At 52.7% G+C, this 27,875-nt stretch overlaps 1 protein-coding gene across 1 annotated transcript in view; it reads right to left on the minus strand.

The window, feature by feature from the left end:
• Nucleotides 1-7,926: 7,926 nt before the first annotated feature.
• TGFBI (transforming growth factor beta induced) overlaps nucleotides 7,927-27,875 on the minus strand; it is a 32,097-nt gene continuing 12,148 nt past the window's right edge. The window contains exons 3-17 of the mRNA XM_082456350.1: nucleotides 25,565-25,629; nucleotides 24,125-24,285; nucleotides 23,645-23,809; nucleotides 23,256-23,402; nucleotides 21,086-21,227; nucleotides 18,311-18,523; nucleotides 17,331-17,468; nucleotides 16,619-16,764; nucleotides 15,635-15,771; nucleotides 14,660-14,790; nucleotides 12,140-12,264; nucleotides 10,797-10,899; nucleotides 10,141-10,220; nucleotides 9,051-9,075; nucleotides 7,927-8,576 (exon numbers count right to left, since the gene is read on the minus strand). Coding sequence (XP_082312476.1) covers nucleotides 8,536-8,576; nucleotides 9,051-9,075; nucleotides 10,141-10,220; nucleotides 10,797-10,899; nucleotides 12,140-12,264; nucleotides 14,660-14,790; nucleotides 15,635-15,771; nucleotides 16,619-16,764; nucleotides 17,331-17,468; nucleotides 18,311-18,523; nucleotides 21,086-21,227; nucleotides 23,256-23,402; nucleotides 23,645-23,809; nucleotides 24,125-24,285; nucleotides 25,565-25,629 — 1,819 coding nt within the window. The 3' untranslated portion in view covers nucleotides 7,927-8,535. The remainder of the gene's footprint in view (nucleotides 8,577-9,050; nucleotides 9,076-10,140; nucleotides 10,221-10,796; nucleotides 10,900-12,139; nucleotides 12,265-14,659; nucleotides 14,791-15,634; nucleotides 15,772-16,618; nucleotides 16,765-17,330; nucleotides 17,469-18,310; nucleotides 18,524-21,085; nucleotides 21,228-23,255; nucleotides 23,403-23,644; nucleotides 23,810-24,124; nucleotides 24,286-25,564; nucleotides 25,630-27,875) is intronic.

Raw genomic sequence — 27,875 nt, forward strand, 5'->3', positions numbered from 1 at the left:
AGCAGGATTGAGAACCACTGGTCTTGGATCCCTGCTGGCTGTATGGGTTCCCCTTGGCTACCCAAAGTAGTCGTTAGAAGAGCTTGGAGTCAGAGTTGGGTCGGAATCCAAAGGAATGTGTCCTAGCATTCAGATTATTATGGTTGCCATGGGGGGGGGGGCGTGTTGGAGGAGCTCCAGGACCCTTTGTGATCCAATTTCCCTCTTACCAGCCAGCTCTGCAGCCACCCTTGGCTGCTATAGGATAGAAACTTGCAGACCGTTAAGAGTGTTAAAATGCAAAGGTGGGCACTTGTTCCGAGAAGCCCCTGTGAACACGCACAGGCCCAGCTGATGGGAATCATCATTTGACAGTCAAGTGTAGTTCCACTGTGTGTGGGTGCCCTTGGGGTGACAGCTAGCCCACCAGGGGGGATGCCCAAGAACATGTGAGGAGGGGGTGTGGCCAACCCAAGGTAGTTCTATACCCCCAGCTCTCAGCAGGTCTCTTGTGGGTCTGGGACAGTTTTAGAGGCAGGGGATCACCCCACTTCCAGAGGAAGGGCCGTGACCTGCCCGGTGGGGCTTCACAGAGCCTGGTCCTGAAGCCCAGCCCCAGAGACCCCCATCTTGGTCCAGGACACAAGCTTTTCACGGAGCGAGGGCAATTCAGAGGCCCCCACAGTTGCTGAGTAAAGAAAATGAAACTAAACTCAGGCTTATCACCAAACATGATTTTTCTAATGTTGAAAATACAGTTAGAAAGTCGATCAAAGGGTTTTTCTTTTTAATCGTTCACGCGTTTAAATGCCTATGTTAGTTTCCATTGCCCTGTAACAATTTTCTGCAAACTTAGCGGCTTAAAACAACACCAACTATTTCGCGGTTCTATGAGAATTCCGGGTGGACTTGCCTGGATTCTCTGCTCAGGGTCCCATGGGCTGAAATGACAGTGTCGGTGGGCCCTTACCTGGAGGCTCTGGAGAAGAACTGGGCTCTATGCTCATTTAGGTGGCGCTGCTGAAGGTCTGAGGGCCCCATTTCCCTGCTGGCTGTCAGTGGGGCTGCTCCCTGCTCCTAGGAGCCGCCTGTGTACCTTCTCACTTGGTCCCCTCCATCCTCAAAGCAGTAACTCCGCACGGAGTATCCCTCACACTGCAAACCTCTGCCTACCCCTTCTTCCACCAGCTGGAGAAAGTCTGCTTTTAAATAAGGGGCATGTGATTACATTGGACCCACCTGGATAATCTCCCTTTGGCCATCAAGGGAGTGAGGAGGTCACGTAGGCCGTCTTATAATTTGGCCTACCACAATGCCTGTTTTATTTTGAAACTTATTAGTAATTTATTTGGGCACAATAAAGGAGGATTACAATATGTGATGTACGCTCACATTTTCCTCAAAGACAAAATCTGGAAGGATCTGTGCCAATAAGTTGACAAAGACTATCACTGGTTGTTAGAGTTACAGGTCATCTTTACTTTTTCTTTCTGCTTCTCTATATTTTCTGAACCTTTTGCAAGGAGAAAGTGTTAATTTTACAAAAGGGAAAAAGTTATCTTCAAAAGCAAAGAAATCTGACTCTATTAGATGTTAAAAGATACTAAATTAACACAAATTTAAGTGGTGTGATACAGGTACAAGCACAGATATGTGGATCAAAGGAACAGAAAAATGTGGTCGAGACATAAGCTGATACCAATAATCAAATGTATCTCCAAGAAGGAAAACAAAATGTTGGGGAAGGAAGGAACTGTTGGCTTCCTGGGGATGAGATAAAAATTTGGAGGTGAAATTCCCATCTTAGAGTAAATCAAATTCAAATTGGATTGAAAAGTTAACAAGAAAATGATAGACACATTAGGAAATAAAACTAAATGTACAACTAAGATCTAAAGCTAAACATAAGGTTAGAAAGATGAAAAAGGGCTTTTGTTTTTAATCATCCACTGGTGTAAATTCCATAATCTCCAAAAAAGGTTGATAAATACCTTCAAAGATCTATTTTCTGTAGGGGGTATTCCTCCTAGTTGAATGTCTCAAGTATGTAAACTATAAACCACAAGTAAAGGTGTTTCCACATTACTCAGGTACCCAGGGGTTCCCACCAGTGTGGATTCTCCCATGTTGCAAACTGTTTAGGTTCTGAGTAAAGGTCTTCCCACACTCCTGACACCAGCAGTGTTTCTCACCAGTGTGCGTTTGCAGGTTTGCCCAGGTGGGCTGCTCTGTGAATGCTCTCTGAAGGCCTTTCCACATCACACTGGGTTACGACCTCTCTCCTCTCTTGCTGTCAAGCTGCCACTGTCCCATTGAGGGACAGCCACGATGCCCTGTTGTAGGCTCATAAACGGGTTGCGCTTTGATGGCCTACTCATTCTATATTTATTGACGACCTACTGTGTATCTAAGCTAGATGCTTTGGGGCAGAAGACTGGCTTGCCGCACCAAGAAGCGTGCAGTGCTGTGGAATTCAGGCCCGTACGAAAGTGTTTAGAATAGGACTCAAGGGGGAGTGGTCATTAAAACTGTGTTGTAGGTCCCTGTGCATTTCTCTGAGGAAAGGGTCCCCAGTTTTTGTCAGGAGTCCCTCGTTTATGGAAGATTAGGAATCCCTGCTCTAGGCTGGAAGTTACTAGGATCTGAATGAAGGTGTTTCTTCTCCAAGTTGGGCTGGGATTGGAAGCTGCATCTTGGCACTTCGGAGACTGTTCTTCCCTCACTCTCAGGCATGTTTGGAGGAGTTGCCCCTGCATGACTGAAGAACTGAGGTCACAGGGTGCTTACACATCGGCCCTGTGTTCACTCCCCTCCCCCACCACGGTGGGACTGACCTTCTCCTCCACTAGGCCTCATTCTCCCATCTGGGAGCCCAACTGAGAGCTGTCATCAGGGAAAGGGCCCTGCGTGCAGATGGCTTCCTTGAACTTGAATTATGTATGAGCTGTTGCCAAGAAGCCACAGGGACTCACTGGCCCCCCTGACAGTGGAGAGAGTAGTTTTCCATCTGTTCATTCAAAAACTCATTTCCCCCCAAATAAGGATATTTAAAGGCTATTTAATTCTCCTCTCTCTCTCTCTGCTGCTCCCAAATCTGACCTTCTTCCTTGTCACAGAACTGGAGGAAGAGGACCCTGGAAAGGGGGGGGTAACTCTCTAAGCATGGAACTGCCTCCCCGAAGTTGTTAGAAGGTCAGCTCACCTGCTTGAGATGAAGTGACTGGTCCTGCGGTGTGATTTTTTTTTTTTTTTTTGGCTGCGCCGTGCGGTGTGGGATCTCAGTTCCGTGACTAGGGATCGAACCCGTGTGCCCTGCGTTGGGAGCGGGGAGTCTCCTGCGGTGGGATTAAGTAGCCTATGTCTGTTCTCTGGACCCAGATGTTCTCCCTGACCTGGGGCCTGGTGACCCGTGGGTGTGTTCTCTCAGGGAGTCTTCTCAGCCAAAGGGGACTGAAGCGGCCTCGGGGACAGGGATGCCCACAAGGCCCCCGCCTGCTTTTCTGGAAGAGACCAGAGGAGGGTGCTGGATGCAGGCTTCCTCCAACCTACATCCGTGAGAGCCCCCCAGAAGGATACCCCAACTGTCTAGGAAGCCTCCTCTTCCTTTTCAGAGAGCAACAGGGGCCTGAGCCCGCCATGTTGAATGAAGGGGCCATTTGTGCTCTGGAAACCAGGCTCTGGGGTGACACCATTTGAATACTTACTGTGTGCCAGGCCCTGTGCTAGGCGCTGGGACCTGGGGCTGGGACAGAGTCCCTCCCTCACAGCAGATCACTCGCTAGCAGGGGAAGCCGAAAAGGAAGTGAGGGAATTACTCCAAATAAGTTATTAGGGCTGTGATAATGGATTCACAGGGAATGGAGGGAGGGGTTTCTGATCCAGGCATAAAGGACGAGGTTGAACAAATAGATTTTTTCCAGTTTTTCATTTACCTACAGGCTTATCAGTCCTTGAAAATGGCACCCATTCTAGCACTCAGACCAGAAAATGCATCCTTCTCACCCCTCTTTCCCTCTCACTCCAGATTCAAGTCCTCTTGCCGAGGTTACTGATGACATTCACGCGGCCAAATCCAATGGGCACACCAGTGATTTAACATGCCTGATGCTCCCTCCTTCTTGAAAGGCTCTCCTCTGGTGACTTCCAGGCCTCCTCACATACCTTCTCAATCCCTTCTGCTGCTTCCTCTCCCTCTGCCAAACCTCTAAATGCTAGAGCAGCCCCAGGCTCTGTCCGAGGCACTGTCCTTTCTCTGTATTCTCTCGCTAGGTGATCTCACCCAGTCAGTGTTTTTGAATAGCACCTACAGTATTTGATGACACCCCAACACCCCATCTCAGGCCTGACCTCTTCCCTGAGCTCTAAAAGCCTTCCTGACATCCCGCTTGTATGTTTAACGACTTCTCCAATGTAAAATATCCAAAGCAGAACCCTTACTTTTCTTCTACTGGCAGCTTCTCCCCCATTCATTTCTGGGTATATACCCAAAAGAATGAAAGCAGGACTCAGATATTTGTACATCCACATTCATAGCAGCATTATTCACAGTAGCCAGAAGGTAGAAGCAATCCAACTGTCCACTGATGAATGAATGAATAAACAAAATGTGGTATATACACAATGGAATATTATTCAGCCTTAAAAATGAAGGAAATTCTGACACATGCTACTATGAGGATAAAGCTTGAAGACATTATGCTAAGTGACATAAGCCCGTCACAAAAGGAAAAAAGCTGTACGATTCTATTTATATGAAGTACCTAGGGTAGTCAAGTTCATAAAGACAAAAAGTCGAACAGTGGTTACCAGGGGCTGGGGGGAAGGGAGAATGAGGAATTAGTGTCAATGGATATAGTTTCAGTTTTGAAAGATGAAAAGAATCCTGGAGATGGGTGGCACAACAGTGTGAATGTATTTAATGCCATTGGACTGTCCACTTAAAAATGGTTAAAATGGTAAACTCCATGCTATGTATATTGTACCACAATAAAAAAAATCTGATCATGGCACAGCTCTCCCACCCTCTCCCCCAGCTAAAGCCCACTGTGACTCCTCACTGTCAGAAAGATAGTGTCTAAAATCCTTACCACAGCCCACAAGACCAGGCATGGTCTGATCCCAGATATCTATCTCAGCAGAGGAATTTTCTCTCCTCTCCCCACTCTGGCCGCACAGATCTCTCCAGCACGTGCCTTGGAGACTTTATGCACTTCATGTGCTTTCAGCCCGAATTCTCTTCCCCAGCCCCTCACTTTTCAGGTCTCAGTGTCAACTCTACCGCCCCTGTCACGCAAGGAGCTCTGTGATGGCAGGGACCGTGCAGCTGCCTGGGGTACAGATGGTTCTGTGGGACCCGCCCCCAGCAGCCCAGAGCTGGAAGTTTCCTGTGGGGCAACCAGACCTCAGCTGCTGTCTTCCTCCCCACCCAGAGTCCTCCCCCAACCCAGGAGCAGGTGTGAAGTGCAAAGTATCTGCGCCTGAGGCTCCGTCTTGGGCCGCTCAGGCCATTGGAGGGGTGTGTGTGTGTGTGTGGGGGGGGGGGTTGTCCCAGACTCCCACGGCCACTCTGCTTATTCTCTGAACTGGTTCAATCTGGGATTTGAACAAAGGATCCCGTGGAGCGGGTGTGTTCTTTTCCTCGCCAGGCAGGGACGGCCAGGGAGGTGGCCCCATTTGACTTTTCAGGACAGGGCACTGCGCCCAACCCTCATTCCGTGGCCTTCTTTCCTGGCTTTAGAAAGATTTCTGAGCACAATATTCCGGGCAGCTCCTCTCAGACCATGACATTGAATTACGGTTTCAAGCACAGAGGTATTTTCCTCTGCATGAGAAATCCCTCTCCTCTCCCTTCTTTGCTGACATCCATGTGTCTGGGGTGTCCACGGCTGGTACTGACTCCACTCCTGGCTCCCCAGCAGCACGTAAACAAGTTACGGTCTAGGCTGTGCAAGCAGAGTTCAGGCCTGCCGGGGCTTCTCAGGAGGCCACCCTGGCACCCATGTCCTGCTTGCCTGGGGCTGCCGGGGCGCCTCCTCGATGGACATTGGGGCGGGTGGGACACAAGGGGTGGTTAAGAGTGTAGGGTTTGTGTGCCAGCCTCTTCCTATTCTGAGACCTGGCCAACTACCTTACCTCTTTAACCTTCCACTTCCACAGCAGTGAAATAGAGATTCTATGAGTACTTACCCATTTCACGGGAGGACTGATGTAAGAAATAGAAAAGATAACGCATTTAGGAGCACAGCCCAATGCAGTGGCCCCGGCCCCATCTCTGAGCTGGCCTGTGTGGGAAACACACGCCCCAGCCTGGAAGGCCCTGGGGCCCCAGTGCTGAGGGTCTCTGTGGTCCTGTCTAGCCCAGAGGCCCGGGAGCCCAAGAGTGACAGCAGGGCGCGAAGGGAACCAAGCAGAGCCCCTTTCCCTTCTCCTTCGCCTTCCTTTACCTGGCTGGCGCTCAGCCGGCAGTGCTCAGAGAGGCCTGGGCAACCTCCTGGCTTGGGCCCCTCTTTGGCCTTCTGATGCAACATAGGGCAGCACACACCTCCCTCCAGCGATCACCCCTCCCTGGAAACATCCAGGGGCCGACCCCTTGGCCCTGGGTGTCCATCCTCAGATGGCAGCACCTAATGCTTAGCCTGAGTCTCCAGGAAAAACAGAGGTGGGGATGTTTAGGACCCCAAAAGGGAACTCAATCCTCTTTGGCTGGGAGGGGGAGGCAGGGCCATGACTGTGCGTGGTTCTCAGTCACAAGGAGGACTCTCCAGCTGAAAGAATGGATGGAGCCCCCCTTACTGGGGAGGCTGGGGTAGGGACAGGGCTGGGGTCACAGGGACAGATGGAGGGGCTTTGGCATTTTTAAGGAAACGTGTGGTGATTTTTGTTTGCAGTGAAAGGATCTTTAGAAGTTATACTGATCACCTCTTTGGGCTCTGACGGCATCCTGTAGCGTCCAGGCGTGTGCAATTTTGGGTGCTTGAAGACCAGCACCCCCAGCAGGAGCAGGGCATCACAGGCGGCCCGAGCCTGTACGAGCCCCTGGGGGCGGTGAGCCGGGCAGAGTGGCGGGAAAGTGGCGGCAGCGTGCGGAAGGCTAAACCTCACCTCTTGGGACGTCTCCCGAGCCCCCCGCAGCCTGACCTCCACCCCTCCAGGTCAGCTCCTTCAACTCCTCTTAGCTCCTCCCACATCCAGGAGCTCCTGGGTGTCCCTTCCTCCGGCCCCCACTTGCTCAGATTCCTTCCCGTCTGTCACAGAACCACAGTGCCCTCCTTCAGAGTCCACGTGGCTGGGCAGGCGGCACTGCCATTAGCTGACGAATGAGTCTCTTCCCCATGAGAACAGGGCCATGTGTGCTCCCCAAGGCCTAACACTCACATCTGAGGAATGGATGGATGAACGATTGTATTGGATGCCGTGTTAACGGCTGTCTTTCCCCAGACTGGAAGCCACACCAGGGAGGGGCCGTGTCTGGTGCGCCACTGCTCTATTCCCGGCAGCACCATCTTTGGATAGTTGGTCGCCTAAGTGAAATGAGTTCTCAGGCAGCCTTGGCAGTGATGTGGGGGAAGGCGGGGCGTCCCAGTCTCCAGGAAAGTGGGCTGCCTGTGGGGAAGGCGGGGCGTCCCAGTCTCCAGGAAAGTGGGCTGCCTGTGGGAAAGACACTAAAAAAAGGCTCTCAGCTGCACTGATCCTGAGCAGCTCCAGACAGCGTGATAAGAAAAAGGATACTTAATGCTGTGCCGAGTGCTTTACAAGAATCATGTCCCTTCATCCTCGCGATGGACCTATGAAGCTGATGCTATGGTCATCCCCACAGACCATCCCTCAGGGCTTGTCGCCTAGCTGCTCCTGGTGGAATTTCCGTGGAAGGCGCATCACAGCCCCAAGAAACAGAAACCCAACCCTGTAAATACCCAAGCCAGCACACAGTTCCCATCCAAAGCGGCACACATTTCTTTGGTTTTATTATTACAGACACACCATGTCTCTACCACAACCGGGGAATCCTGAGCTCTGCGTGCCCTACCTACCCTCTCTTTTCTACCTGGACAGGTCACACAGAAGGGTCCAAGCTACATGCAGGTGCAAGAAATGTTTGACAGAGCAGTTCAACTCATAGCTTATAAGGATGCCATTTCTATTTCTCCAACTGTGAAAGAGCTTTACAAAAACAGTGCCACGACACCCCCATGATGCTGGATTGCTTGATTCATGTTTTGTGAGCTTCAGAAACTTTGGCTCCCTTTTCCAGAGTAAGTAGCATAGGCAGGAAGTTCCACATTTGGGACAGGTCCTTCCTGGAAGTGAATGTCAGGCAGTGACATCCAGATCTCTGCATGCAATGGGCTAACAGTCACGTTTAGGGGGAAAAAATTAAAAGTCTCTCTCTCTCCCTCCTCCCCCCACCCTCCCAAGGCTCAGATCTCATTACGGTGTACATTATGGCCCAGGTACATTGAAGTGTGATATTTGGTTTCAGAAACATTCAGTCTCTTTGGCAAACTGAGAGAAATTGGCGGGAGCTGCTGAAATGCATTCCTCCTGCGGTCCTTCGCACTAATGCTTCATCCTCTCTAATAACCGCTGATAGACAGGGGCTGAAAGAGAGATATTTGAAAGGTGAAAAAGGTGCAGGCTTCCCATGTCTGTCTAGGATACTGTCAGAATCACGAGCACGAGGGCCAAGCAGCCTTCTTCTACCATCCTCTCCTGCACAGAGCAGATGCTTTTTGGTTTGTGAAACTTCATATCTTACTCAATGATGTTCTGAACTGGGATTTTCTACGTCTGCCAGCTTGGGACCACGACCTCATCATGGGTTCCTGCCAAGCCCCTGTGCAATATTCCCAGATTCTCAAACCTAAAAACTCATATCAACCCTAAAAAGGTTGGCACTCTTATTATCTCCATCTTAGGGAGAAGGAAACTAGGTGTTCTGTGTCTGACCCCAAAGGCCATGTTTTACTGCACCATGGTGTTCTTATCTATAGACAGCAGACGGCAGATTTGGGCCTGCTTGGGGGTAAGACCCAAACAAGTCTACAAGGACTTCAAACCCGGACCAGACTTACCTAGTTTCACAGAGCTCTGGGTAGCCTGAAAGAAAACACAAGGTGTTAAGTTTTCTAGTGGATGTAATACCTACACCTGCTCATGGCAGTGGCTTTGCCCATTGCCATCCTTACTCAGAAAAAAATGGTGGGGATGAGGAAGAGGAAGGGGAATGTGGAACTGCTGGGCCCCGGGGAGCCACTCAGTCAGTCGTGGCAGCCCCAAGTGATGACATGCTAGCCCCAACCAAGGAGACTCTGAGGCGGACATTCCTGGGATGCCCCAAAGTCAGGCTTCCCCCCCAGACTATCACCTGGAGCTTGCGGAGCTGGGATCGCACAGGGGGTGGCTCAGGAATAGGAACTCTGGGCCAAGAACCCTCCTCAAGGGGCGCGAAGGAGAGCCCTATGTCCAAAAGTAAAGGGACGTATTCCAGCTCCATACCTCTGGGTTAAAGACTACCTCCTGCAGGCTCTTCTGTGGAAATGCAAACCTTCTGTAACATGACCCGTATTCCCAAGGGGCTCCACCTGACCTGAAGGGAGCCTGAGTGGGACCCCTGGGCCCTGGGCAAGCTAGGGAACAGGAGGAGAAGCACAGAAAGTCCGAGAGGTTCTGAGAGGGAGGTGGGGCTGAGGCAAGGAAGGGAGGTTCCCCACACAGAGGGCCCTGGATCCAGCACCCACACCTCTGCCCAGCAGGGCCCCAGCACTGGCCACGGCGGGCTGAGTCACGGAAAACAGAAGAGTGACTCGGAGCCCAGGCTCAGGGCAGGCCAGTCTGCTGTAAGGAAAATTCAAGATGGGCCGCCCTTCTCGGTCAGCTGGATTCCACAGCTGTGTCTGTTCTTACGGCCTCCCCACGCACTGAGGCTCAGATGCCTCGCTTGGAAGGCCTCGGCTGTCGCCCACAAAGGAAGCAGGGCCTGCCTGGGTTCTTTTATCCAAACTCCACACAGGCCGGGGCTGAGGATGCCCCCATGGGAGTGGACAGAAATTACAGGAGAGCCCTGGGAGGACAGCCAAGGAAGACAGGAGAGTCCCCTCCATGAGCCCAAGCACAAGACCCAAGGCTGTTCAGGGCAGGGGCCAGCGTAGCCAGGCGTCTTACCCTGGAGAACGCGGACGCCTGTTTGAAGATATCAAGCGCAGAGTCTGCGAGTTCGTCCCCCCGTTCCTGAGGTCTGTTGGCTGCAGATAAAAGGAAAGGCAGCTTCAATGAGAGAGAAATGATTAGCGTGTCATTCATAACCACCAGGACTGAGGGGGCACTGTTGGGTTTTCTGGCTCACATTCTCAGATGAAGTTTTCCTTTATAACTTTCCATAACTCGTGGTGGAATTCGGCCCGTGGGGAGAGAGCTCAAAGAAAGGTGAATGCACAGGTTGAGAGAGGCTAGGCTCCAGCTTTGCTGGAGGTAAAGAGAGCTCACCCAGGGCGGGATGCTGCAGGAGGGGTGCTTTGACCCATGTTCACAGCGTTCACATGTAACAAACAACTGGGCTCTGTTCGAACAGGGCTAGGATAGCCAGGCAATGCAGCAAAGAGAAATCTGTCCTTGAGTTGCTGGGTGTAGTGCATTTGAACCAAGAGTTCCTAAGTTACTTTTCAACCAGACCCAGCAATGCCGTCCAGAGATGCTCAGTCCACACGTCCCACATCATTCTCATCTTTGCTTACAGCAGGGTTTCTATCGAGCACCAACGGCTGTGTGTCGAGAAGGGCCAGCAGCAGGATGAGCGGGGGCGTGGTTCTTTAGGGCCTTACCCGGAGGCTGCAGGACACTGGAGATGACGTGGACCACGCCATTGGTGGCCATGATGTCAACTTCAGTAACAGGCTCCTTATTGACATTCACCACGTTGTTTTTCTGGGAGAAAAAGAGACAACAATTGTTGAACACCAAGCACGTTTACCTTATCCATTCTTAAACCTAGCAAATGTTTACTGAGCACTTCTGGATGCCAGATCCTGTGCTAAGTGCTGGGGATACTCTGGTGACTGGAACAAGACCCCTGTCAGCTACAGACCTTCGGTCTGGTAGACTCAATTTAATCCTTGTGTGGACCCAGCATGTTGCAATTTACAAAGTGCTCTTTTGTGTGATTCCCTTATCCTCACAGCAGTGCGTGGTGAGGAGGTCGATATCATGGCCTCCTTTAAGCTGAGCAGGTGGGACAGCTGGGAACAGAAGCCAGGTGTCTGGCTCTGGTTGAAGGGCTCTTTCCGCTTTTCCTCCATGCCTGGCTTCAGAGTTTCTCACAGGGTAAATCTGTCTCAGGCTTTCCTGAACGACCCAAGGGGGAAGGGGGAAACTGGAGCCTGAGACCGACAGGACCCTGACACCCCAGACTAGGAGCTGGGAGATTCTCAGGTGACCTGCAGAAGTCAAACAAGTCATGCCGTCCCTGCCTGTGCTCCCGGGAGAAGCTGATGAGCACAGGGATGGCTGGAGGCCAGGAGAGAGGTGCAGGAAGCAGAAGCTGAGCCAGCCACATGCTGCAAGGGTGGTCCCTCCACGGGGTGTCAGTGGCCTTGGCTGGTACAGCCAGGGAGGCCACAGGCAGCTTCGCAGAGCTGGGCTGCCTATCTGTTCCCTCTCTTCAAGGTAGGGACCCTCGGAGGCAGCTCCAAAGTGGAATGTGCAGAGTAAGGGAAGGTTCACAGAACAAGCGTCAGAAGAAAAAGCCTCCTGGGCTGGTCTGGTTCATGGTACAGCTCAGTGAACCCCTGGACTTGGGGGGGATAGAGTGGGAAGGGGATTGGGAATTGATCTTTCAAGACTTGTAAGTAACTATCATTTCCTTAAGGAAAGGGAGATTTAATAGCTTCTCCCAGATGCCAATCAGATGCTTTATTCCCCTGCAGATCTGGAAGTTCTTATTCCGGTCTAACCACAATCTCCCTTGATTTCCCTGAAGACTCTTTTTCTTTTCCTTTCCTTTTTTCTTTTCTTTCCTTCTTTCTTCTCTTTTCTTTCAAAATGCACTCAGAGATTCAAGATGCTTCTTAAACACGGAGTGTGTGTCTAATGCCATCCTAGGGACGAGATGTGCCCTAAACCCCAGTGGTAGGGCACGGCCAGCCTTTTAATTGTTAAACATACTCACCGAGCTGACTTCCAACTTGTCGCCTTGGAGAGACTTCAGCCGCACCAGGGCCCCGATGCCTCCGCTAACCAGGATTTCATCGCCAACGTGGTATTTCAGGATGTTGGCAAGCTCCTTGGCGTTGCCTGCAGGTTTGTGGGAAAAGAAAGCAGAGTTAATCCTAAGGCTGGTAACTGGTGTGGTCAGGGAGGGCCCAAAGGAGAAGATGTAAGCAGTCACCCCCGAGATGGAGAACCCCCTGCCCAGGTAATAAGCACTTATTGAGCACCTACTGTGTGCTCAGCCCTCCGACCCACCATGTGCATAATGGTCAGGGGAACAAGACATATGACCGTGGCCATGACTCTACCTGTGCACTGGATGGGCTGCTGGGTTAAGTACACGCTTCCGTGATGCTGAGAAGGGAGTTAATCTATACTCCTCTGTGAGTATGACTCATGTTTCCATGACTAAATATTTGCTTGGAAAGCCAGGGGCCTTTCCAGCACTGGCATCTGAGACATTTCATCATCAGCATGGCTCCCAATAGTTATAACACAGTAGTGAAATATTTACACATTCTGCCCTCAAATGCATACTTTGAGACGGCTGTTTCCTAAGGGAGAACTTAAAAGAGTCGACAGCTGCGGTCTGGAGGAGCTATGGAGCCGATGAGGTCAGGGCCGAAGGGGGGATCCCTCCACAGCGTCCCTCCTCGTCACGTCTCAGCATTCCTTCCGGCCCACGTCAGCTCCTCCACCCACTGGGGAAAGCAGCCAATTGCTCATCAAGGTGCACAGGCAGTCCCCAAATTAAGTGTGGGAGGCAATCTTAAGGCTGCCAGCTGCCTTCTCCTCTGCATCGAGGCTGCCCCTGGCACTCATGTTACCAGCCAAATGGCCGGGTATCCCCAGGGCTTATGGACGGCTATTTCCAGCAACTTGAAACTGAGAACAGAGGAAGCTTTAAAGTATTTTGGGGAGTTCACTTGGTTATGGACGAATCCACATGAGTGCCACGGGATGGAGCTACCAGGTACAAAGGGATTTCCAAACATCAACAACTTGGAGCTGGCAAGAGTTTCCCTTCCACCAAAGTACGGCCTGGAGGTGCTGAGCCAAGCCAGCCCCCAGGATGGGAGGGGTCTCCTTCTTCTGAGATCTCTAACATCTGGATCGACCTCTAACACGGGGACTGGGATGGGCTCCATGCCCCAGGCGTGCTGGGGTCTAATCCTGCCCGCAGGCCTGAGGGAGGGCGTGTTGGGGGAGCTTTGCCCAAGCCCTCCCTCAGCTCCCACACAGCTGAAAATGAAAGGCAAGCCAAGCAGGCTTGGGACACCTGGGGAATATTCCCTTCCTCCTGAACAGAGACAGAATGGAAAGTTTATGTCCAGAATGAATGTCTCCCCTCTCCTCAGGAACATATGTCAGCACCACAGACACAGGCATTCATTTAGCAATAAAGAAAATTAAACAGGACACAAATTCAGTTCACAGCTGCCCGAGCTTTTTGTTCTGTACTCCAGAGCGGGAAGGGAGGTGTAGACAATTTGGGTCCCAAGGCTTAGCCAAGGTCCTTCCTCCTCCACCTCCTCCTCCTCCTCACCTTTCTGCACTGGGTGGATGTGTCGTTCACAGGCATGCGTCAGAGTAAACACCGCAGGCCCATCCTACCTCCGCACCGTCATAGCCATTACCCCATTATCGATGGGGCACATGTGCCCAGCATTGTGGGCAATGCTCATTTAATCCTTATTAACACTCTGAGCAAGGCGCTCTTACCACCCCCATTTTACTAATGGGAAAACTGAGGCCCAGAGAGGTTAAGCAACCTGCAAGAGGTCACTCAGCTGGTAAATGCCAGAGCCAGGGTTTGGTCTGCTTTCAGGTAATCTGGGAGCCCAAGCTCTTCACCACTAGATTGTCTCTCAAACATACTCAACCTAATTGCTCAGGGCCTTGATGAGCTTCTCGGTAAAGCTTTCATCCCGAGGTACATGTGATGCAGGTAAATGGCTTCATGAGCAGCTTCTCACAGGTCCTCAGGGGAAGGCATGCCTTGTTGACTGGGCTGGTTGTCATCTACCCTCAATTCCCTTCTACTCTTCTCTGCCTTGTTCACTGCCCGGGGAAGCTGACCACCGTGAAGTACATCATCCGGGCTCCCTCACCCTCCTGCGATCAGCTGCCAGGAGGCCGCTGAAGGAGGCCAAGGCACCTAGTGGCCTCCTTGCCATGGTTCTGACAGCAGCTGCATGTGGCTCTAGCCAGTGTGCTACGCCCCTCCTCCTAGGGTCTCCCTGGACCGGCTCTCCCCCCACCATCCCCTGCCCCCAGCACCCCCAGGCCTGGAGTGGTAAACAATGGGTACCATCACCCTTTGCTGGTTCCTTAACCCTGCCCACACCTCTGCAAATAGTCTTGTCATTAAATTCCTTTCAGTCAAACCCTTCATAATGTGCCAACTGTTTCCTGCTGAAACCCTGACCGATACAGTTACTTTAGAGAAGTTGAAAAATGTACTTAGGTTGGTCTTTACCCAAGAGTTTGTTCAGTTCTCCCGGTGGCAAGGCTTGGAAGGCTTCATTGGTAGGGGCGAAGACCGTGTAGACCCCTTCCCGGTTGAGGGCCTCGGTCAGCCCCGCAGACTGGATGGCGGCCACCAGCATGCTGTGGATACACACACGGAAAAGGTCACCTCCCTGTGTGTGTGTGAGGGGGGGTTGTCATTTGCCCAAATACCGCACCACGGTGGGTAGGGGGAGCCCAGAGCACTGGCATTCATACCCCTTGCTGGTTTTCGTACAGACAGGGAACGATTCCGGTCTGCATCTTCTCTCCATAAATGCTGAGCTCAGTTAAAAGCCAGAAGTCAGTGGTCAGAGGCGGAAGGAGGAAGGGAGAGGTCAGTGCCATGGCTGACCCAGAGACTGGCTGAGCTCCAGGGCCTGAGGGATGTGATTCCGGGGGGTGGGAGGTGGGGGCAGAGGATGGGTGGTCTCCTAGGCTCTTGTGCAGATGGCTGAATTCAGGGACAAGAAATGCTCGATGTCACAGCACCCAGTGGTGAGTGAGCAAATCAGAAATGGAGAGAGCAAGGCAAGAAAACAAAGTGACATCAGGAGCCTGAGAAGGAAGGAACCTTCAGGGGCAATAAGCAGACACTACACGGAGTGAGACTCATCACGCGCGCAAAGCCAGGTGTTCTCAGCTTCCCTGGGACTTTAAAAGGAGAGCAGGATGTTTCCCTTGCCCTTCAGGAATACAAGTGCAGCCCCCTCCCTGTTCCCAAGGGTGTGAGGATTACACTCCCAGAAGCCACCCTTCTTCTCAACCTAAGTTTTCAAGGTGACCCTCGTCCTTTCCGAATCCCCGGCTTGGGAGATCACACGGACACACGGCCAGTGTTCACTGGAGCCCCGAGGAAGTGGGGAGCTCGACAGACAGCTGAGGCCACCGTCCTGCCCCAGCAGGGCCACTTGCAGAAGCACCGCCCCGGGATGGAGCCGGTTACCTGAAGCGACTGTCCCCCTTCAGCACGTCCATGACGGTGCCCACTGGGGGGGTCAGCACCCGGTCCATGGTGAACAGGGTCCCGTATCTGCCCCTCTTGTCGTGGGCGGCGATGCAGCTGTTCTCAATGCACAGGCTCTGCACAAAAGAGGGGCAGAGAGAGGCCACGTTACCCCCCAACCCAAAGCAGGGGCCTCCTGATTTGTTCAGGGCATGTGCTGATGGCTTCACCCGCAGAGATCAGTGAATATATACGGGGCTGCAGCATTAAGACTAGGATTAAAGGATGTGTTTCCTCCAGGTAAAAAAAAATAAAAATGGCATTCCTTAAGGAAAGAACAGCTATAGAGGCCCCAATAAATGTACAGAGAGGGCCCATAATGAGATTATCACGTGACACGAGAGGGCCATTGACAATGATCAAATAAAGAGATCGAGTCTCTTCATTTATTTATTTAACAAATGACAACCGTCTTTAGCCAAATGGCGCTGGCTGGTCCCGAGCAAGGGCTATGTTGTGTTGTACTTCTTATTTGATATTCCAGGGTAACTGTTGGGTTTGAAGAGAGAGAAGAAACAGGAGAAGAGGGAAGAGAAGCTTTTGGACCAAGGAGGGCTGAGTGTCACTTCAGGTAAGGCTTCTCTTCACGGAAGCTAAGAAGGATCCAAAACCTGCATCCCTCCTCCCTTCGTTCATCACTCTGGGTTCAGGGTGGATGGCTGCTTACCCAGCCAGGCCAGACAGGTGTTTAGTTTATTCCCAAAGGCCTCCAGAAAAGGAGGCTTGACTCTTTTGGCAAGACCCCCATTTCGATCCTTTGATATCAGATATTCTTTCTAAAATTCCTTCCTTCCTTATTAGAAACCAGTTCTCAGGCAAGCTCCTGCTTATTGAACACTTTTTTTTTTTTTTTTAACACTAATATAGCTTGCATTTCTTGGAGCTGAGACAAAGAAAGAGCGTGATTTAGGACCCAGAACTTACATTACGGTAAACAAAAACTCTCAGTTTTTTGCCGCCCAGAGTTTCTAGGATCTGTCCGTGGTACAGATACTTGGAGGCCAGCTGATCTTTAATCATGTGGTTCAGAAGCAAATTCTTCGTCTGGGCATCAATTGGAGGGGTTCCATCTGCAAGAGAAGGCGTGGTCAGGTCCAGACAATGCAGCAGAAAGCCCGTCCCTCCTTCCATTTGGAAATAGAAATTGAGAAATCAAGCAAGGCTGCCAATATTCCTTAACATCTGGCATCTTCTGAGAATTAAAAAAAAAATGTCTAGATAATCAAGGGTGTTTGGAATTTTGCCCTAAGAGGGAGGGGTAGGCACGGACACAACTTGGCCCTTCTCTGCCTTCCCCATGGCCATGGCTCAGCTGTATCCTCACTCTGACCTCCTGACTATCACACTGGCAATTGACCCTGCAAATAAAAAGACAAGGGAGTGCTTTGCTCTCCCAACAGATGCACACTCTTGAATTCTGAGGACAAGACTGCCACATGCATCCTCTGCTCTACCAAACGAAATAGCAGTGTCTCTTCACTTTCTCGTGAAGTCACTTCTGCTTTTGGCTGAGCTGGGTGGAAGCACGAATGGTCCACGGGGAGCTGTAAATTGGGGAGGGTGCTGTGGAGGTGACAGCGGTGGGGCAGCTGCCCCCAGAGACAAACGCACAGGGATGCCTTCTTCCCCACGATACCTTCGAAGACAGAATTCATGGGGGCCAGGAGAGTCAATCGCTCAGTTCCAGAGAGATGGGTGCCGAGGCCAGCTTGTCTGAAAAGGTCAACAGCTGTGGAAACATCGGACTCTGCAGCCAACTCAAATAGCGTCTTGGCTATAAGGAAGGAGAAAGTGGGTTCAAAAGTTAAAAGTACTGTTTTCATGTATCATTCGTCCATCCCAGAGCATGACATACATCAGCAGGAATGTCATCTCTTGAGTCAACAACCCCTCTAAACACTGCTGGGGCACAGCGGGTTTGTGTCATCAGGGGAATGGTCACCCAGAAAACCACACCGGTTGGGGAAGTGAGGTGAGGCTCAGTTGGGCAGAGGGCCTCTGTCCCAGCCCTTGGTCAGGGTCCTGTCCAATGCTGGGAAGGAAGAAAGCATTTGTCTGTGTCATGGCTTCTGAAGAGTTGATAATGCCAGTGACCACACCCACAGAAAGTTTTCTTCTGGGTTTGTTTTTTCCTGTGAAATTCCCTCACTCATTAGCAGTAGAACTCCCCGGCAATCCAGGATGGGGAAAGGATGCTGAATGGGACCCAAGCCAAAGTCCATTCAGTCATTTTTCCCTGGGTCAGTGACCCTGGGATCCTTGGGCATGATGGAGAAAGCAAATGCTCTGAAGTCAGCAAATGGCCCTCTGTGCCCAACCAGTGCAGGCAGATCTTCTGAAAGGCTTCCGTGATTGAGTCGCTCCCTCCCCAGACACCTCCAATGGCTCTCCCCTGCCCACAGGGTAACGCCCGGACTCCCAAGCCTGCAGCTCAAGACTCTTCATAATCTGGCTGCAACCTGCCAGGTGCCCAGGCTGTCTCTCCTGGGAGGCTGTGAGCTGGGTGCAGACAGGGAAGCGGCTCCCAAGATCCCCGAGTTCCCCCAGCCGCGCCACCATGGACGGCACAGGGCACAGCAGACCTGGCAGGCCCAAGGCCCCCGAGGCCTGGATCACCTGAGTCTGGAATGAGCAGCTCGTCGATGAAGTGGATCACACCGTTGGTGGCCAGGACGTCTTTGTTGGAGATGATGGGCTTCCCGTTGATGGTGAGCGTGTCCCCGCTGCAGCCCACCTCCAGTGTGGTGCCCTCCAGGGTCTCCAAGGACAGCCCCGCCACGATGGCTTCAGCACACATGGCCGACTTCAGGATGTGGTTGTTTAGCAGGTCTGGGGGCCGAACAGGACACAGGTCAAGTCAGTGCCAGCCGGGCTGACCTGAGGCGCCAGTTCGCCGCCTGCCCCGGCTAGGAGGATTCCATTCTCTCCGAGGCTAACGATCAGACGAGCCTGGGGTACCATGTGGCCTGGATCCTCCTCTTCCTCTCCTCCTCCTAGCCTCTAAAACTAGTTGGGCTCTGTGCAGTCTACCTGAGTTTGAATCCCAGCTCGGCCACTTAGCAGCTGTGGGACCCTGGGCGAGTCACTGAGCCTCTTTGAGTCTCAACTTCCTCACCGGTCAAGTGGAGATAAGCACAGCATTCATCTCCTAGGGCTGATGTAAGGATGACATGAAACTCTGAATGTAAGCACCCAGCACAGCGGCTGACGACAGAGTAAATGCCCAACAAATGCTAGTGATTAGCTTCTTAGTACCTGAACTTCAGGGTGAATTCTCTTATTTGTATCTGAACTTCCCAGATAGGGGAAAAACTCAAGTGAGTTTACCTTGGGATTTTTTTAATCTACTGACCTTTATGAAAATGTAAAGTGTGGTAGGAAAAGATGAAAACTGTAGCAAATGAAAGTTCTGCATTATTTCTACATTTTATTTGTTTTTGTTCACTTTACCCCAAGGGTCTCCTTAGTTGCCAGGGCCTGTTAGAGGCTGGGGACGGTGAGCAGTAAGACATGGTCCCTGCAGCCCCATTCACCCCGCCCGTAGATCATAAACACAATCATTTAATTACTTGCCCAAGTGCTGCTTTAGGGACAGGGCAGGGGCTGGGGGTGCTGAGGCTGCAGGAGCAGCGGAGGGGACGTGCTCCAGCCCCAGCCAGGCAGAGCCGTTCCAGGACTGTTGCTCACCAAGGTCCCCGGGGCCCTTTGTCTTGCGTGCTCACCACAGAGGCGAGTTCCAATGTGTCCTGAGTGTGGGAACCAAAACCGCACTGTCACAGACAGGAGGAAGCTCTGAGGCCCCGCAGAAGTGCTGAGGGCCTTGAAGGCCAGTGCTGACCCGCTTCAGCTGGTGGGGAAGACAGAGGACGGCAAGACCGCTGTGGGAATGAGGCCTTGGGGATTTAGTTTCTCAGGGAAGGAAGCTGAAGGCCGGGGGTGGGGAGGTGGGTGAACTGCCAGGGCCCCTCGGAGGGTGAGCCAGGCCAGGGCTGGAAGCCAGTCTGCGAACGGGCACTTCTCGTCCATCTGCCGACCCGCTAGCAACCAGGAGACTGTCAGGTGGACCGTGGCCGCCCCCCACCCAGCCTGCAGTAGCAGCCCCACACAGAGGGCCCTCGCTTTGAGCAAACAGCTTAACGTGGGAAAAGGCAGATGTGCAAAAGGGATAAACTTGGGGTGTTTTTTTCACTTTATAATAAGGTGTTCTGATAGCTACAAAGATAAAAATGTGCTCCGTACAAAACATGTTTTAGGGGGAAAACAGCTCTAAATAAAAAGCTAAAATGCTGCGATGCACCCAAGTCTCCTCTCCTCGGAAGCCTTCAGGACCCTCAGGCTGCAGATGCCCATCCCTGCCCTCATCCCCGTGACCTTGGGAGTATCTCTGAGTACAACGCTCAGCACATCAGGTCCCCAATGACCTGTTTTTAATTAAGCCTGTTACACCAACTAGGTTTAAACTTCCTTGACTGTACCATGTTCACTTTTGTGGCCTGGGTTCCTGGAACCACAATATCTGGACATCATAGATCCCCATCTGTGCTTTCAGAAATGTGCCCCTTCCCATCCCTGCATAGCTTCAAGGAGAACGTTTTACATTTATGGGGTGTCTGAAATGCATTAGGCATTTCGAAGGTGGGTTTAAATAGATCCAAAAGAAATGAAGTCATCCCTGGATTATATGTGGGAGGAGTAAGTGTGATTGGAGGGTTGGAGTGCACAGGGGACCTGGGGCCTACTCCCCTTTGAAGGGGACCCAGGGACCGGCAGGCAGCATCTCAGTGGTCCTGGAGTTGGGGAGCTGGGGTGGCAGAGCCTGGCCTCCCCTCCTAATCTCCCTCACATGCCCTCACATGGTTCTTCCCTCTCCTCCAGCAATAATCAACACTCCTCCTAACTTATCAGCTCACTGAGAAGGTGAGGAAGGACTCAGCAATGAAGAGTCAAGAGTTGACTGTTTTGGGTGTTTCATCGTAATTTTGGATTATCCCTGAGGCCCCCGGCCAGACACAGGCAAAGTTCAAGGGTCAACATGATGATTCCATTTCGAGGATGCCAGCACCTGCCACCCCCTCCCCACAACTCCAAGCTACCGCCCACTCCGGCAGCCTCACTCTAGCTTTGATCATTTGGGCCTTTAACTCTTCCAGACTCTGGCCACAGCTTGCTTTGGACCTCCAGCTCCACCTCCCTCCTCAGCCCAGCTGTGTCCCTAGAAAAAGGCTGCTGGATTCCTCGCCCACCCCTCTGACCAGGGTTCTGCTGTGGCCTCTGCAGAGACACAGCCAGCTGGGAGCAATGGGACAGGATGGCAGGCAGCGTGTCAAGAGCAGGCCTGGGGCTTAGTCTGGCCGCTCCAATGAGTGGCAGCAGAAGCCCAGGGGTGCTCACCTCTCAGGGCCCCTGGGTCCCCCAGGATCCGGTTCAAGGTCTCAGCGGGGATTTTCTCGAAGGCCTCATTGGTCGGGGCCAAGAGTGTGTACTGGCCGTCCCCTTCGAGCAGGGTGTTGAGCCCCGATGCAGCCACGGCAGCCTGTGGGGAGGGGAGAAGACGGAGCGTTCCCTGAAGGCTCTGGGCACACATGGTCTCACCAGTGCCCCTCTGGAGGGCTCCAGACTTCTGTAGAAGCCCTGGATGAAAAGATAGGCTGAACCAAGGCTCACTTGGTCCCACGGCCTCCAGGAGCCTTGCCAGCCTGAGCTCCGCCCACTCTGACCACCTCTTAGCTGCTGCCCTGCCTTCCTCCTTTCCACCCCCAGGCTGTTGTCCTGCTGTTCCCTCTGCCCTTCCCCCCTTCTTTGCTTCTCTGACTCCTATTCCTTCCTCGGGCCTTGACGAAAATGTCGTTTCTCTAGATAGTCAACTTGGCGTTGCCCCCACCCCGCCCCTGCCCCCAGATGAAAATGAGTCTATTAGACACATATTCTCACGTTGTGCAATTCAATCGTTACTGGTGCTAATTATCTGTGTGGGCTCCGTGAGCATGAGGATGACATAACCCCTTCTCTACAGAGCAGGAAAATGACCTTCTAAAAGCACCCCGCTGCTCCCAGGAGGAGACACACTCCTTGCCGGGTCTGCAAGGCCCCGCAGGATCTGGCCTCACCAGCCTGGCCACGCCCACCTCACCTGCTGGCTGCCTAGCGCTCTTCACTCAGCCCTGCAGGCCTCCTTCTTGCTCATCCTGCTTCTGAGCCTTACTCTCCATCTCCCTTCTGCCAGCTTAGCTCTTGCCCCTGTGTCTTGTATAACTGGCCATTCCCGATATTCAGGCCTCAGCTGAAAGGTCATCTCTTCCAGACCAGACCCTTCCCGGACCAGCCAGTCCCCACGGGCTCCTCTGCTCACCACTTACTGCCCGACTTCACAGCACTTAGCATGATCTGTGACTGCCTTGTCTGTGTCCCCCGGAAGAATACCAGTGCCAGCGGGGACAGAACTTTGTCTTGTTCTCCTCTATTCCTCGGGCACATAGAGCACACCTGGGAAGTAGCAGGTGCTTAACGAGTATGTGTTAGCAGAAGGACAGATGGGCGTTAGAAAGAGCCAAAGGGAAGAAGAAAGGAAGGAATATGTGCCAAACCTGAACAGTAAGAGGGGGTTACTTGGTGGGGATCAGCTGCTATTAATCAAAAGATGTGCCACCAACTTTGTGGGAACATCGTCCCCCTGCAGACCCCTGACCTTTGAGCGACCCAGAAGGAAAGCATGGGAAGAGCTTAGAGGGCAGGTTCCCTAGGGCCCTCCAGAGCCACTTCCTGAGGCCACCTGAGTGCCAGCCCAGCCCGGGGATGTTTGTCTCTCTGTGTTGGCGATCTCTAGGGGAACAACCATCCCACGCCCACTTGGTATCCTTTGTGGTCAGGAAGTTCTCCTTGAATCAAGGCAAAAACCCTGACAGGGCAGCCTGTGCTAACTTCCTCTGAGCAGCCGGTGCCAAGAGGAAGGCCCATGTGCCACCCCAGTAGTAAGATAAATGCCGGCTGGGCAGGGGGGCAGGAACAGCATTCTGGGGCCCCAGAGCAGGCAGAAGCCAGGCCAGAAGTCAAATCCCAGACTCCGTGTCTGTGTCTATACTCGTGTCCTCTCTGATGGTCAGGGCTCCAAGGAAACAGGGGTATGGCTACATCAGGGGTTCCATGGTGGGGATGTGTGGTCCAGAAGATCATGCAGGCTGAAAGGCCATTTATCTAGTCCCACGTGAGAGAACCAGCAACTGGGAGGAAGGGCCCTCCCACCTCTGGAACCCGCAGTGCAGGCCCGGGCAGCCGTCCTGCTGCAGCCACCGCCTCTGAGCTTCCCAGGGGAGTCAAGGAAAGGACAGTACATAGGAGAAGACCAGCGGGGGGAAGTTCCCAGCAGAGAATTACGATGTCTCCTTGGGGTCAAGCTGACAGCCTGATTAGTGGACTCGCCATGTTTATGGGCATTTCAAGGAACTTGCTCCATGTCACCTAAGCGCCCACGAACGTGGGGACATCCTCCACCCCTCCCACAGAAGAAGGCCCTCTTAGGAGGTGGTGTGTCCCCAGCTGGGCCTCCCCCGGGGCAGTCCCTCACCCGAAGGGTCTCGAAGGTGTCCTCGATCTCGATGATCTGCTGGATGTTGTTGGAGATGGTGGAGATGACCTTATCAATGAGGTGCACCACACCGTTGGTCGCATGGTGGTCGGCTTTCAGCAGCCGGGCACAGTTGACAGTCACAATCTGCCCAGAGAAGGAGCATGAGCAGCTAACACCTCGGAGGCACAGCCTCGAAGGCCCAGGCGGGGAGAACACAGGACAGCATGTGGCCTCCACGAGCGGGGGAGAAGCAGGTGCAGGGGGCAGAGGACTGTGCACAGCTGACCCCACCCGCGGGATACCACCCCAGGAGCCAGCCCCACGCGTGGACCGGGTGTGGGCTCAGGGTGGGCACGGGGCAGAGCTGTGGAGGCGGGATTCCCTACCCCATTGGGATAGTGGTGGATTTGGATGTTGGAATTCTGGTACATGGAGGTGAGGGCCATGCCATGTTTCAGCTCGTCCGTCAGGACCCGTCTGTCCACCATGTGGTAGCGGAGGGCGTTGAGCAGCTCGATGTTAACATTGCTCACCAGCGAGTCCAGCACTTCCTAGGAGGGGGGTCAGTATGGCAGTGAGGGGGCTGCAGGCCCCACGTTCGACAGAGGGGTCCCTGCCACCCTGGGAAACGTGCCCCGGGGACCCCCCTTCTGCCGAGGACCCCTACCCGTGAGCACCAAGGTCTGTCTGGCCACTTAAATGGATGGGGCATTGGAAGCCACCTGGGGAGGCGTATTTTAGCTCAAGTGCCATGGCTTTATCTGAGGGCTTAAGGAAGACATTTCCTGAGACGGTGGGAAATCGCTACGGAGTCTCAGTAAGAGCGTCCCCAGTACGGGTCCCTGGGCAGAAGGAGATCATCTCACAGCTGGCAAGGAAGCCCAGGCCTCGTTGCTGGGGGCGAAGATGGTGAAGCTGCCGGGCCCTTCCATCTCGGGCCTCAGCTTCTCCGTGCGGTCCGTGTACAGCTGAGTGGTGGTAGCACCAACGACTCCCAGGGTCTCGTACAAGTTGGAGAGCGGCAGGGCTGCAGGGGCAGAGGACAGAGCAGGGATGGCCTGTGGGACGCCCCCCCCCAACCAGACCACACCCTTGTCTGAGGTGGGATGGCACACCCGCTGGAGAAGGCCAGAGACAGCCTGCTGCCGGGGAGCCCAAAAGGCTGGTCACGTGCTTCTTAGAACAACCCCCAGGCCAAGTGCCTCCCTACTTGAACTCAACTGATTGGTCATTCTTAATCATTTTTAACTAAAGCAGAGCAAAGCTTTTGTTCATAGACATTTAGATAACACAGGTGGGAACATACACTGGAAACAGATATCCCGGTTACAAGCTAGCCTTACGGATTTATCTAGCTGTTTTTGAAACTGGTTCCCTAATGGCCTCCACCAGAATGAAACAGATCTTGGAAGTACTTTAGGTATTTATAAGTAATAAAATGTTATTTCCTACAAGTAGCTGGAAGCTCAGGAGGCCCTTCCCCTCCCACAGGGAGCTTCGTGTTCCTTTTAAAGGGCCTGAAACTAAGGCCCAGAGGCTGGGTCCCACCTTCCAGGTCATCTCCTTCCCCATCCCACGTTTCCCACCTGTCCTGCCACTTAAGTCAGGAAGGCCGCGGCTCCAGCCCATGCCAACCACACCCCCTTCGTGACCATGGCACCAACCAAGTCACCCCCTTCCTTTTAAGTCTCAGTCTCACATTCTCAACTAATGAAATAGCGAAGTTTTCAAAGTTAAAACAAAAAAAAAAATCCTCCTCTGTACAGTCCCCAGGGGTGTATGGGACTAAAGGAGAGGATCTAGTAAATTCACAGGTACCACGTCGTCTGTGGACCCGCATGGCCATCGTGGGACCCTTGGCTGATTCTGGGGAAGCCGGCCTGGCCTGCCGCTCCCGTCCCTACGAGCTCCATTGGGCCGGCTTCTGACAGAGTGAGGGGGGCGTGGCCCGGTGTTCCCAGCCCAGCCGGAGACCAGGCCCACGCCATCCACTCTCCAGCAGGGCTGATGAGAAATGCTGGATGTCTTTAGAATCACTCCCAGCCAGAGACGGCAAGGCCAGGAGCCTGTGCCTCGTGCAGAGGGCACAGGCAGGTCAGGATCGGAGTCTGTTCCCGCAGCGTGTTAAGCAGTCGGCTTGTACCGGAAGGAGCAGCGCAGGAAACCTGCTGTTTCCAGCTTCCATCCTCTGGCCCTGTCATGGAGCCCCACCCCTGGGACCCCCACTCAGACTCTGCTGCCCTTCACGTGGGTGGTCCTCTCTCCCTCCTTCCCTTCCATCCGTGCCAACAGCAAGGCTTACTCACCTGCTGGACAGCCCTTCTCTCCCGGGACCTTCTCATATCCGGGACAGCACTCGTAGCTGATGACTCTGTAACGAGACACACACGTGTATTAGGCAGGACTTCCCTCCCCCTCCCGTGTCGTCAGCCCTCGCTCCGGGAAGGGACGCGATGGGGCATATAGCCTGCTCTCAGAGGAGACCACACGCTCAGTCATCTTTGTGCCTTTCATTGGCAAGAAGCTCGTCACGCCTCTTCAGCTTTGTACAAGGTGCCCAGCAGTTGCCATCACCTATAGCAATGCCACCGGGATACAGTCAGAGGATGGCGGCAGCATATCCGCGGTGGCATTAGAAAACATCCTCACCAAGAATTTATCTCCAACATAATTCATGGGGAACCCAGTGGGCAGCGTTCCCGAGAGGCAGCAGGGAGGAGGAGAAGGAGCCCTGGACCTTTCTGGCTCTGAGTCTGCCAGTCCCGTCTCCTCTCTGGGCCTCAGTTTCCTCATCTGTAAGATGCATGCATGTATTGTGCAATGGTCATCGGATTAAACAGCCCATGGTCTTCTGGTTCTCTGACTTAATAACCAGGAAGGGTAGTGTATTGTATATATGATCAAGTTTTTCTCAATCTTCACGATCACACTTTAAAATAAAAACAGAGCTCTTTCTTATCAAGACGCTTGTTCTTCTGTTTCTTTAAATTTTTCATCAATGAAAACATTATATAGTTTCAAAATCTACAAAGGATTCTATAGTAAAATGCTCCCCATCCACCCTCCTCCCTCAACCATCTCATTGTCCTTCCAGGAGGCGACTGATATTGCCAGTTTGCGAGATTCTTTGTATTTGGATGAACAAGACTGGCAGTTTATGGTTTTAAACTTTGAAGTCATTTGGCAGGAAAACTTAAAGCCTCCTCTTCTAACTCAGACTGGTCCACTGTGGAACACTCACCACCTTCTGGAGGTCTGAAACGCAAAGCTTCAGCTAACCCGGCATCCTGGTGAAACCCAGAAGACTGAGAATTTCCAAGAACATCACAAGGAAGGAAGTGTTCTAAGAAAGACTTGTTGCTTCATATCAAATCCCCCTGTCCCGTCGAACGCCACCCCTGCACCAGCGGCGTGAGCACAGCCCCTCCTCGGAAGCCCTGGAACCAGAAGCCAACAGCCCTGTCCCGCCCCTTCCTTTCTTTCACATGGATGTGCCCTTCAGGACAGGAGAGAACTCAGCCTTGAACTGCAGCGGGTTTACCACAGAGCCGCTCACCGCGGCCACTCACAGGATGTTTAATGACATCACCAGGAGAGAAGCAGGCAGATCAGACAGAAGTCTGGGCTTTGGGAGGGGGAGGGCGCTCTCAGTGAGCCCAGGACATTCTGCTCTTACTGATTCCACTGCAGTTGTCGCAGGGAAGCCCGGGTGAGTCATGTGAAGATGAAGCCTGGTTCATCTGTTGTCCAGGCTTCATCTTCTGTTAACTAATCTTTCAGAGACAGATTAGTTAGGACGCTCAGGCTGCTAGGGAGCTATGGGTGTCACTGGGCCAGAAATGAGCCCCCAGGACGTTTCTGAGGAGTGACACCACGCACATCCTTCTCTGCCCTGCTCTCTCCATCCTCCTGACTTCCTCTTCCCCTTTTCTCCCAGCCTTCCTCCCAGCCCTTTCCTTTCTAACCTTTCAGCCCTATTTAAAAGGGTTAAACAGGCTGGTGGTCTCAGGACTGATCTTGACTAACTCACGGTTTTCTCTTTGGAAACTAGTCATCTTCTGCAGCAAACGTGAGATCTGACTGACCCACAACCTTTCAAAGGCAACACGATGCAACTAAACAGTATTAGAATCAGGAGACTAGGCTTGTCATCCATCAGTAACTAGCAGGGTGGCCTTGAAAGTCCATTTCTCTCTCTGGGTCTCAGCTTCCTGATCTTTTGTAAAATAAGGTGAAGTTAAACTAGATGATCTCTAAGGTTACTTCCAATTTCACACTCACAATTCCAGCCAATGGGATTATTTCTAGCGGGTAGAGAAGCACTTTTTCAAAGTAGGATAGTGTCTGCCAGCTTCTTGTAGCTAAACCTAGGGAGAACCGCAAGCCTTGAGCCCATAGGACCGGGAACACGCATGCGTGGAATCTCAGGCGACCTCTGATAAATGCCAGGGTTCTGTGGCTGGGGTTGAGGAAGTGGTTCGGTCAAGTCCCCCAAAGCTTAGCTTCTTTCTAGAAGTGCCTGGGTGACCTTCCCTGGAGTTGGAGAAGCGCAGCTGGAGGAGGGGTCTTCTCCTCAAAGCCGTCATCATCTCTGGGGTCTCCCAGGCACATGGTGCT

This window comes from Balaenoptera physalus, assembly GCF_965194825.1.
Source record: "Balaenoptera physalus genome assembly, chromosome: 3".
In the NCBI taxonomy this organism is placed as follows: domain Eukaryota; kingdom Metazoa; phylum Chordata; class Mammalia; order Artiodactyla; family Balaenopteridae; genus Balaenoptera; species Balaenoptera physalus.